We start from the raw sequence: 12,754 nt of genomic DNA, 5'->3' as shown, positions 1-12,754 counted from the left end.
ATTAAAACGCGTTTTTCTCGGAACGTCAAAATGGCGGGTACGACATGATAGCGCGATGACGTCGGCATGAAGGTGGGTCTAGAATATCAAATTGAGTAGTTCATTTTTCGAGTGATGTTATAGTCTTTTCTCATTGAGGTTAGGAAGGCAAAAATCACCAAAAATCAGGAACTACTCGGATCATTTTTGTTGAATTTCCTACAATAATCTCGAACATAGAAAATTTTGGGCGAAACCTGCGCGGTTAAATTCTGAAGTGATTTTTGCTAATTATGGAAGTTACTTAATTTTCCTAAGGAATTGAGTCTGCAGGTATCCCTAATGTCTTTTTTTTTTCACTGTCGCCCTAGTGTACATACTATTTTTATAAAAATCATCTTTTCATGAGCTTTTTGTGGCAAAATGTTTGGCATGAGTAGGTTTTTGTCAAACTTTCGCACTTTCCATCACAAAACGTGTACTGTGCTCAAGAGGTGTAGATAACTTTTTTTACATACTGTATTTTACCTTTAAGGCAAGTCTCTAAGACTTGTATTTCTTTTATTTGAAATAGAATCGATAACTTAATGAGGCCTGTAAAAAAAAAACAATTCTGTTATACTCCAGGATTTTATCTCGGAATTTTTAATTCGGGATTGTTCTCCGCAAGTTTTACCAACTCAAAATACACATTTTGATGTGGATCATTAGCATTTTACAATTTAAAATCGGAGACTTGTTTTTTTTGCCAGCGACGAACCATTCTCTTTCCACAGTGTGATCGCGCGAGTAGTGTGGATGTTGCGTCGCGAGTGTGCCATGTCGAAGGTAGAGATTTTCATTTCGAATCTTATGCTTGGCTCCAGCGATTCTCCTTGCCTCAGTTTACCGTCGTCAATCAAGCCGCAAGGAGTATACTTTCGTTGCGCTGCTCTCGGATGCGTTCGCGCGCGCGGTTCGTGATCGTGGCCCCGTCGAAATCTTCCTCGCTCTCTCTCTCCCGCGTGGTAATCATTACGTTCTTGTGTGTGTTTGTGTGTGTGTGTGTCTACTTCTTCTGGGTTAAGCTTAGTGGTTGGCCGGTATCATCACGATGCCGTCAGGCATCATTGACTTCTATCAACATGGTATTGCCGGCAGCAACAGAGCCGCTTCCTATAAATCTTCCTGTCCCCCGGACCACCGTGTTTTTAGAAGTTTTGGGTTCGGTGATGCGTTCACATTTTTTTGCTCTGCTCTGCCCTACTGTTGAAAGGGGCATTTCACGTTATAATGTGTTTTCATCGTCCTGCTACTTTAATGCTCTGAAGAGGACTGCGTCCAACTATCTCGGATGTTATCTCGTCTTTTTTATATTTTATTTTAATTTGATATTTTATCACAACGCAAGCATCTTGGGAGGATGGTCCCACGAAGAAGGAAGAGATGAATTAGCGTGCAAACAAAGATGATACGGAGTGTGGAAGGCGCTGCTTAACAAGTTCAAGGAGTAAAATGAGATTTAAATGTTAACCATAAAAAAACATCTTGTTCGTGAGGTGTTGAGTTGATGTTTTATTAGTGTTGATTACAATGCCACAAAGCGGGAACTAGAAGTGGCGCTTGGTGTTGTGAATAACGAAGCTGGAATCAATCAAATGAGTGAATTCGTGGATGATTTCCAAAAAAGTGTACGTGTTATTTCAATTTAGAAAAAAATACAGATGTGACTAAATACTCTTAAGTGTATCGTGAAAAATAATAACATTGATCATAATTTCTCGAATCCCAACTTATGTTCTCGATACAGTACAAGTGTCTAAATTGCTTAAATAACACGCTGTACCTCATCCATAGCCAAATGGACCAAATTAGAACTCTTCAATAACGATTCTTGTCCAGAGCATTCCATGATGTTACTCGAAAAAGGGCGCTAATTATATGTTTAGTAGCGAAACATTTCCCACACCATCATACCCGTCGGAATTCGTTCCTAGTCAATCATCAGATCTTTCAATCAGTTTGAAGGGTAACAATTTAGCATCAACAGAAAGCTCATATTTTGGTGTATGTACAGCATACAAAAAAAGATGTTTGAAGGAGGGTTTGATGAGTCGGGATATTAAATAATGTTAGGACTCGAAATAAGTATAATCATTTAAGCGGTGTGATTTACCCAGAGTAATAGAGTTCATTTTTTTACGATTTATGAAAGTTATAAAAGATTAATTTTCCGTCCTTTAAAAAGATTTTGTTATCAATTTTGAGAACGTTACAACAAAATATAAATGCAACCATAGTTATATTACGTTATGAAAGAAACTTCATTAAAATGTTTTATTTTTAAATTAACTTTATGATTTATGAAACACAACAATTTTAGAGGTCATTTTGATCCATTCAAATACAAACATTTATTCAAGCACCATCTTAAAAAAAACCTAATTGAGTGAATGTGTGAGAGTGAGTGTGACGGAGCTCAACATCAATTTTATAAAAATGTTCTTTTATTTTTGCTTTCATTTCCATGTCTTCCATATTTTTTTATTAAATAATTAAAACCTATCTATTGGGTTGCCATTGTCATTTTGACTCTTTTTCAATCTACAAGCACAACGTTAAGGCATTACATGTCAGAGTCTTTCAATTAACAGGTAAATTGTTTCTCCTTACCTCTCACATGACAAACAATGCTTTGTGGAATTTGGGAAAGAGATGAAAAGACTAACAGAGTCTGATGGCCAGCTCAAATTTCGTCTAAACGCTTGTTAAAACAACGATTATGCTGGTGAATGATTATTATTATTATTAGAATGAAGGCGGAACGACAAGAGCTTCTGCTTCAGCTGCAGACGATCTGGACCGTTTGCGTACAACGAAGAATAATCCCAGACGTTTCCCAGTTTCGTCGCTCCAAAACATCAGGATGGCAGACAAGTCTTTTGATAGCACATGTTTGCTTGCAGCATCCAATCCTAATGAAAGCTGGTTGGGCAGGATTTCACTGATAGTTATATCTCCAAACTGTAGGAATCCGGCTGAGATTCGTTGATGATTTTTTAATGACCCATCAGTGGTCTGGTATGAATATTTTGACACGCCTAATAATGGTTCGAATATAGAGCAAATGAAAATGACGGCCTATAAATTATAACATTAATACGATTTTGGCAAATTGCTTACTCAGCTCGGCCAACACAGAGTTTCAGAAAATGAGGGTCATCGGACATATTAAGATTGGGACACACAAGATACTGGCGTTCATATTAATGGCTTCACAGCACGAAAGAGACAAGCTGGGGGCACAAAGATGTCTTAATAATAGCTTGTTGTGCTTTTAGACAAGAGGTGTAGCACTTTGTTAACACTATAAAAATGTAATAAAATAACCAAAACTGGAACGTCGTGCTGATTCTGGCATCTCGTTAACAATGATTAGTTTAGAGTAACCTAATGAAAATTCGCCTAAACTAATATAGTCTTTCGTACGCTTAGAATCTTGAGCAGATATTAGTTTCGTTTACCTTATACTAAATGTGTCGAAAGCTTTGATTTATAGCTCACATATTTGATTTATCAATTTTGCTTCACCACGCATTCCTTATTCAAAGTGATTTAAATACACGAAAAATACATTTGAGTTGTTTAAAATGCATGCATACTAGGGTACATTATTGTTAGGCTGATTTGTTTCACCTTGCCGAAAAAAAGTGTTTAATCACTCATGAATGTTTGACATACCAAATAGCGATGAATAAATCGGAAATTGTACTGTGAATCTATTTCACATTTCCATAAGAAATAATGGGAAGTTCATGATGATATAAACAATGGGATCATCTAAAAAAAGCAGCCGTTTAAATTGTCCGAACATGCATTTATTTATTCAATTTTAAATCATTTGATTTAGCAAAAAAAAAAAACAATTTAGAACTGGGCGTACGGAGTTTGAATTTGACTCATACCGATACTCCGAATTTGATTTGTGAATTGGCTTTAATCCACAAAAGTTAATGTTATTCGTTATGTTCGCTTATGGGCACATAGGCCCCTGTTGCTAACATTTAAAAACCCTTATTTGGAAATCGGAACAAACCTTATTTAAAACGTCTGAAACATTTATTAATTCATAAAAAAAATCAAAGTTTGTAAATTGCACATAAGATGCCTAGGTACTTTTCAAAAAAAAAATGCGAAAGAAAAAACATTTAATCAACATATTTGTATACACTTCATCCTACTATGCTTTAATAAAATGCTTGATACGAAGAGCTTCATCATTCTCCGGTTCCAGCAAGATGATCAACGGATAGTTCACGATTATGGCTGCAACAAAAAATGCAATTGCCATAAATCTAGCAACGCAAATTGTAGAGATTTCTGCTGTGAGACCTCTGCTCCAGGCGGTTAATAAGTTAACGACAGGATTATTGTGCACTTACCAAGCGTAAAATTACCATCCCGGGCTTGGAATGATTTGTTTTTGCATGTGCAGCATTTACATAAACATTCTACCCTGTCGGCTACCATTATAAAAACAACTTGTCAAAGCGCTCCGGGGCAGAGATGAGCAGTGGAGTGGTGTGTGCTATGCTGCAGGCAGATGTGGTCAAGATTCATTCAGAAAATGTTACTGTCTTAATATCGACGCATTGAGTGCTAAGACGAAAATTTATCTCTTTATGTCAACAAGCGGTCATAAAATTTGGGATGAATATTTTTGCATAAATTGATATGCATTACCCGTACATTTTTTAAAACAAGAATTTAACTACCTTGACATAATATTCATCAAACTTATAAATAACTAATGCGTTCAACAGGTGATCGTGTAGTTCAAGCATTTGTGATGATATTTTGGAAATTTTCGCATTTGAATTTTGTTCTTAATTTTGATTTTGTTTGGATGAAACTTTGTGTTTTCCCAGTTGACCCCGGATTTCTTTTTTATAAATCTTGGCATTGGCAAACTCACACTAATCAAGTTGAATCATTAAACTCAAAATTGTCTTAAAATTTAATAATTCTTCTTTCCAATGAAGATTCTTTTATTCTTTTGGACGGATTTAAGATCGAAACCCGTATAGAGGCGCATTAAATTAAAGTTTTCGAAATGATCACTGGAAAATTTTAAATTACTTTATTTAATCAATGGTCTCAAAGAAAATTAACTGCAGAACTCGATGTGAAATTTTAATATCATTGTGCACAGAGAATCGGCTCAAAAATTAAATTTTTGCTATTCCGTCGTGAAACTACTTACTTTTCCTGTCATTCTTGAACGACGAAACAGCCTACTTTTCTGTACCAAAAATAACAGAATCGAATAGCAACACTTTTCAAAATAAATGCTGAATAGCAACACTTTTCAAAATAAATGCTGAATAGTTCTACTTTTCAGCACTCAAATGGGTGCTGAAAAGTTGAACTTTCCGGCACTTGTTTCGAAAAAAAAACACTTTTCAACATTTTTTTGATTTAAACGATTTATTGACAAAATACATGACCAATTTGACATAAAATTTCACTCAGTGTGTGTTTTTTGTAATTGCAAAAAAAGTTGTATGGAACTCGTTGCAAAACTTGATTTTTTTCAGCACTCTTCGTATTTATCCAACTCGGTGAACCTCGTTGCATAAATGTACGACTCGTGCTGAAAAAATCCTCTTTTTGCAACTTGTTGCATAAACTACTATTTTGACCTTACTTTCAAGTTTTTTTACTTTAGGAGACTTATTTTTACCAATACATTTTAACGACCCGCGGGTCATTTGTGGTCCCTGTTGCAAGTTTCTGCTCATTTCTAGGCGTCCGAAGGTTATGTGTGGTGAGTCACCCATAACCTCTTTTACGCAAATGGACGACTTTTTACTTCCGCATCCGATAGAAGGCGTAATCAGGCAAATCTCATCTCGAAAAATGCCACCGGATCCGTCTAGGATTGAACCCAGGCCTGCTGGGGTAAGATGCTTCCACGCTTACCACCAAGCTTACCACTAAACCACCGCGCCGGACCCGGCTTAATAATAATTTATAATAATTTTTATATTTCGTGAAAAGTCAAATAAATAATATTATATGCAATAAATTGAAACTTGAAAATTAATATAGGTGCAATTCAACTGCAATGACTCTAGCAATATAATAATATATAGAATAAACGATCATCGTTTGAATAGCTCGGAGTTTTCCGATGGATTGAAGTCCAACAAAACTTACTATGTAGGTGTGTGAAGGTTATACACAGTACAGCGTAGACAGCGCTAATTATCTTTCAGCAGAATAATGTGTCAATTTATCTTGTGATATCAATCATCTTGAATATGGCAATAAATAACAGCAAAAATTGCAGCTCGTTGATCTTATTTTGAACGTGTGCTGCCAGCTTGACAAATATCTTCCAACAGGTATGGGTACCGTGGTGATGAAATATGCAAAACGATGCCTTTCCATCTTCCATATCAGCGGCTTCGGTAGCGGAATGATTGATGCCAGACACTTGTCAGACTGCAACGATGCCCGGAAGCTATGTAATATTTAAGAAAAAAAAACCCACAAGGAGATTAAATCAATGAACACCGTCATTTATCTGACTGGTTTCCTTTTTGGAACAATTTGTTGTTATTAAGCCATTTGTCAAAGTTTATGGAAGCACAAAACAGAATAATTTCAGTTCAAAGTATCGGCATCAATTACTAACGAGAACAACTTCATTTTGCAATAAAACATATGCGAGAAACTTGAAAGCAAACCACGTGTGGAAAAAATGTCGATAATCTAAATTGATCGCGTCTTTTGACAAGGAAATTAATGATCTAGACAACGATTATCACAGTTCGTACGGATCCATCCTCGTGCTCGGCATCGGAAGGCCAGTGTTAATGGGTTACGTTTAAGGCATCGTGGTGTTATTTTATGAGCTTATAATTGTTCACTGATTGAGTGCGACGAGGGAAGAGAGTGTTGAATCGCTAAAAGATTACAGAAATTTGCATAAGTCGCCATCTGCCATCTCTCATCCGAATCTATGAGTGTGTGGATATAACTTGAAACTGAAGCTAATCGGCGAAGAGAGTGGATCGAACGGCTGGCTTAGTTTGGTGACGGAAGCTTCGTTTATGACCGTCTGTTTTGCCAGCATCCATCGCCTTAGGATGATTGATGAGAAGCATAACACGTTTCCACATACGGGTCATATCTTATTGCCATGATTTGGACTTCTTTCAACGGGACCATGATTCACTGCTGCGGACTAAAATGAACATCTTTTTACGGATCATCTTCACGATACTAATGTTCACAAAAGTACGGTAAGTACAATAATTCAGAGTTGGTTTTGGGAGCATTTATTTTTATTATAGCATACCCTAAGATTTTCACATAGGCACAACATGCATTGAAAATGTTGTTGTTGTACATTTCAATAAGGAGACATTAAAGTGGTCATTTGTCACGAATTGAAAATGATTCCATTAGAAATGTGCACTATGGGCCATCCCCATACAAACAGGTGGCTAGGCCATATTAATTTTTTTTATGCTTGAACTATTTTTCGAACAGCTTTAGTTTATTTTAAGCTATTTTAATGAAATGCGTTTGTTTCCATGGTTTTTATTTTTTTTAATAGTTATGTTGTTTAAATTTTGTTTTTATGTTTTAAAAGCATTATATGAGTTATAAAACGTCGTTCTGATTTTATTGTAATCGAAAAGTCCCCCAGAGCCTCACACACGAGGTACTGAGGTTTTGCTTACTGAGCATTAATCGAGCTACTTGCTTTAATCGCGGCGAGGTAAACGAAGTTTAGCTTTGTTCGCAGTTTGGATAACTGTTGTCGGCTGTGATGATGATGTTGTGCGGAAAGCAATTTCCGTAACTTATATAACTAAATCTACCAACTGTACGGTTTTTTTCCTTACCGTACGGATTTTCGGCCATCTTCGCGGAGACCGGAATTTTTATGTTTCGCATAATACGGGTTTTTACGGAATTTTATAACAACTTACCTGTGAACATTTGAATTAACAAATCTATAGTTTTTTTTATAAGACCTATAAGCAATTTTGTTTAACATGTTTATAGGATCTTTTCAATAAAACTCTAAAAATGTTGTTTTTGTGTTGTTGTTGATTTTATTAAGGGAACTTTAACCTTATGGGTCATTTGCTCCCGTACAAACTCTAAAAATGTTTTCGTGAAAACACTTAGAATGATATTGTTTGTAAAAAAACAGATTTGGCATTTCATAAACTTTATAACGATTAAATAAAAGAACATAAAAATGTGATCCAGCAAATCATGGTTTATTTTGTGATTTTTTTCAAACGTGCAACGTACTTATGACTGCTTTGTTAGCAAAGTGAAATTTGTAAGTTGCAAAATCGACATAATTTTACATTTTTATTTCCCAAATTCCAAATTTCAACGCCGTCATGCTAATTTTTCGTACCATAAACCGGGGTGACATTGATAGGATTTCAATTTATTATTGGAAAATATTTTACAACTGGTAAAGTTTTTCTCAAGACTGTTATTTTCAAAACATGTACTGGGGTATGCCACACGTCCATGCACTATTTTTGAAAAAAAGTTTTTTCAATGATGTTTAAAAAAATATTTGCGTTGGAAATTCTTATTTTGAATATCGGGGTGACTATCAACATAGTTTTTCTTGTTAAAACCATATTAAAAGTGTCCAATTTTTTTTTGGTATCAATTTTACCATCAATAAGGTTGCTGATATAGTTTTTAAGAAAAATAATGTTTATATTTCGTTAACTAAGTTTATAAGCTTTTCAACAAAAAACATAGAAATTTTAAGCAAAATTGTTAAAAAAATAGAATTTTGCCTGAAATTTGTTATAATTAGTTTTGTTCTTAAAATTATCGATCCATATTGCATTTTAAACTGAATTCGAAGCTCGAATCTTAAGTTATCATATTGTATATGAAACATGTTCTACTGAAAATGCCTACAAATTTGAAAATTTTTTGAGTAATGTTTCAAAAACCCGATTTAATATCACCAGAGGTGAAATAGAGCCTTTCTTACAAAATGATCGAACTCCGAGAAATATATTGGTACAATTAATTTTTCAGAAACATAATGATAAAACCCAGTGAGAATTTTACCTAAAGCTTCGATTATTTTTAGGCTAAACCTCAAATGCCATTTTTTTTTTAATTTCAGTGGTATATTATTTGTTGCAAGATATTTAAATTTAATTTAGAATAACATATTGAATTGACATTATTTGAAAAAAATAAAGGGTGCTCAGTCTTTATTGTTAGTCTATGATAAACTTAAAAAAATATGTATCGCTATTGCACTTTGTCGATCTATTATGAGAAGCCAGAAAGAACACATTCAAGCGCAGCGTAAAACGCGCAAGCGTAAATGCGCTGGCGTTGAAGCTTCGACCTGACGACTTGTCAAGCGAAAACGAGCCGGGACTTCGATTTTGATGTTCAGTATATGATTTTGTATAAATCCAAAAATTTAATAGGAAAAAATAGGGTAAAAATAAGACGAAAAACACTAAAATGGCTATATCTCTGGAAATACATTTTGGAAAAGCTTCAAATTTTGGGCCCAAGCAGTTTATGGCGCATGTTTTCGAATGGCTTTTTGTTTGAAATTGAATTCTTTTAATTTGATAGTGTTATCTGTAAAATAGTCCAAAAAATACCTCTAAAAATGGCTTTGACCACATTTACTGGTCGAAAATTGTGAATCGAAAAATTAAATGTTCGTCTCAGACCCCACGGCTACAGATCTGACTTATAAAAATTGTGGGTTTTACGAGCGGGTTTCCAGTGATGGAAGACACAAATTTTTAAGAGCGGATACAGACATCCCTCATGTATTTCAGAAAAAGAGCTCTCAAAAATCAGACTTTGGGTTCCGGGTTTCGGGCCAAAATTCAATCGAAAGAGCGCATCTAAACCTTCAATTAAGTAATAGGATTTTTTCCTGGGACGAATCCTCGCCATGCACGAATTTTTTAAGATTTCTGAGAAAAGCGTTTTTCCAAAAGCAAACCTTAACCTTTCTTTTGTAAGAAAGGCTAAACACATAATATTTAATATTTATTAACTTATTTTACCTTCTCCTAGTGGAAAATTGTATAAAGAATCCGAAAATTCATTCCATTTTCCGATTCGAAATCATGTTTATTCAGAAAATCATGACAATTTGAGAATATTTAAATAATGCGCCTCATCAACATTTTCTTCATTTAATGAAAACTATTTCTTGAAGTACTTTGAACACTTTTCAACCACGGTCAGTACCTTTCCATACCATTCCGTACGTATTTAATTTGTAGTTATCATTTTGCGGAAAAATCTCAAACCTATCAAAATTAGAGATTGGCGTTCCAAGTAAAACGCGTTTTAATGTTTGACCTTGAATAAACAAAAGCAAGTGCACGCAATGTATACAATAACAAACACGTTTTGTGTGGTTGATCATTCCGTGCATTGTCCCAAAGTTTGGTTGAATTTGATTGCCGGAGCCCGAGTTAAAATTGGAAATGTTTACGGTAGTTGAGCTCGTTCCTGAGTCAAAGGCGTTTTGACCTGAAATCCCTATGGCCAATTGTCGCACTTACATCAATTTTCTGGCTGTGTCAAGATAGCACGACAAGATTAAAGTTTCTTTCATATGGAAAGTGACAAAAAGGCACGGAGTTTTTTAAGGTTTATATTAAATATCTCAGGATTGAAATCGAATTTTGGGGATCTGTGAAGGTCAAAAGGTGAGGCATTGTGAGCTGCACAAAATGGCGTTCTTAAAAAAGTTTAAATGTTTAAACTGCTAAAACTCGCAAATCGCGTAAAATCGCTCTTTGAAATTTTAAGACTTGTTAGAATATGATCTGATCTGATCTTTCAAATGATCTCAAATTGAGAGAAGGTTATAGCGATCTAAAAAGTACTCGATTACCAAAACTCAAAATAATTAAAATTTTTAAGATAAAGCATGGTTTTACTTTTTTTTCTTTTAATTTTGATAAGAAAAGTGCACTAAGTCTTGTGCTATTAATCATGAAAAAGCTTGTCTTATTACCTTTCTTAACATATCGTCTGCTGTGTGCTATCTTGTGACATATGTCATTTTGGTCGAAAAAGAGTTAATGATGACGTTTTGCTATGCTTAACAAACATTACAAGATGCTTTAAGGTGAAGCCGTAGATCATTTTCGAAGAAAATTGATCATCACTATAAAATATTCTGTATTAAATTCAATTTATCGAATTTCAGTACCAAAAGGGATCAGCATGTGCCGGTTGTTGCCTTCTTGAAGCCACTGAAAGAATTTTTGATCTAAATCAAATGTGCTTCTAAATTTATATAATTTTGTGGCACAGTCATTGACGTCCTAGTTGACAATCATTGATAAATGACGATTTCCATAACTTTACAAGGAATGGGATAATCGTTACCAAAAGGAATCAGCATGTGTAGGGCACTATTCTTAACAACTTGTTGAAGGAATTTTGTCGAAATATTGAAAGTGACGCAAAATTTATACCTTTGAACGAAAAATCATCACAATGATGGAAGTCTTCACGTTAACCCGATTTTGGGAACTTGCTTCCGTTTCCCGGATATCGCAATACACACTTGGGACATTAACCAATTTATCATCAAAATGATCGTACACACTCGTCACGTCATGCATGTTGTTGGAAAATTTGGAATTTTTTTCTTGTTTTACACAAATTTATATTGTTACACACTTTCTAAAGGCAAGTTTGAAAATATACTGGTTAAGTCGATTAAACTAATGATTTAAGCCTGTATCAGTTTTTATGGGAATTCTGTGCACACTTATGACACGTAGTACAATTTTACTTTCGAAACACACTTGTGACACGTGCTTTTCAGATTTTTGTTTACATAATAAACTGTATCTTTTAACTGGTGTAACCAAATTAGTTGAAACTTGGAGCGTTTGTTGAACGATAGTATACGAACCGATTGCTTCAAAAAGTTTGGCTCTATCATTTATAGTTTTGAAAATATTTATCATCAAACTTTAAAAATCGATTTTCTCGAAAAGTACTAAATGGTCGTTGTCACAAGATAGCACACAACAGACGAATTATATAAACATCCTGAAAAAATAAAATCAGTGGCAAGAGAGCAAAAATTAAAAATACCATTTTTTGCTAAAAAAAAATAATCGTTTTTACGCTCATTTTTCACTTTGAAAGGGCGTATCTCCGTAACCAACTCCCATTAAGTTTTGAAATTTTGCATTTTTCTTAATAAGAGTGTTTACCATCGGAAAATAAAACAAAAAATATTTTGAAATGGTGACTTTATTGAAACTTGGCCACCTTGGTGTTGAAGTTGTAAGCATGGCGGACTCTCACCCCAGTTGAGCTGGGTTCGATTACAGTCGACCCCGGTGGCATTTTTTAATCCAGAGGTAGTCGTCTTCCTACCTCGGTTGAGTCGCTGGTCGGCATTTGGACTGACAATCCAAAGTTGATCCAAAGGTGGTCAGTTCGAATCCCGGGATTAATCTCCCATTTGGGTGAAAGAGATTGTATTTCCCTTACTGAATCAAGACACCTATTTTTGAATAGGAATCTCGCAATAGAGAACGCCATGGTAATGGTATAGAACGAACAATTTGAATTTTTTGAATATTTTACCATACATTTTTCGAGAAAGTTTTGAAAATTTTTCTCAGTTTAAAAAATTCAAAATGAATATAAAAAAATCAAAATACAAATGAGTAAAAATTAAATGCGCAAAGCGTGGACTCCAACAATTGATACC

At 34.6% G+C, this 12,754-nt stretch overlaps 1 protein-coding gene across 4 annotated transcripts in view; it reads left to right on the top strand.

The window, feature by feature from the left end:
* Positions 1-848: 848 nt before the first annotated feature.
* LOC120429895 (protein Wnt-2) overlaps positions 849-12,754 on the top strand; it is a 21,719-nt gene continuing 9,813 nt past the window's right edge. The window contains exons 1-2 of one of the 4 annotated variants that reach the window (XM_052711515.1): positions 849-986; positions 7,097-7,268. In XM_052711515.1, the coding sequence (XP_052567475.1) occupies positions 7,120-7,268 (149 nt within the window). In that variant the 5' untranslated portion in view covers positions 849-986; positions 7,097-7,119. Of the gene's footprint in view, positions 987-6,365; positions 7,269-12,754 lie in introns of all 4 variants that reach the window. The other 3 variants (XM_052711514.1, XM_052711513.1, XM_052711512.1) reach the window with 3 other exon arrangements.

This window comes from Culex pipiens, unplaced genomic scaffold (genome assembly GCF_016801865.2).
Source record: "Culex pipiens pallens isolate TS unplaced genomic scaffold, TS_CPP_V2 Cpp_Un0068, whole genome shotgun sequence".
Taxonomy (NCBI): Eukaryota; Metazoa; Arthropoda; class Insecta; order Diptera; family Culicidae; genus Culex; species Culex pipiens.
This window is presented reverse-complemented; position numbering and strand designations above follow the sequence as displayed.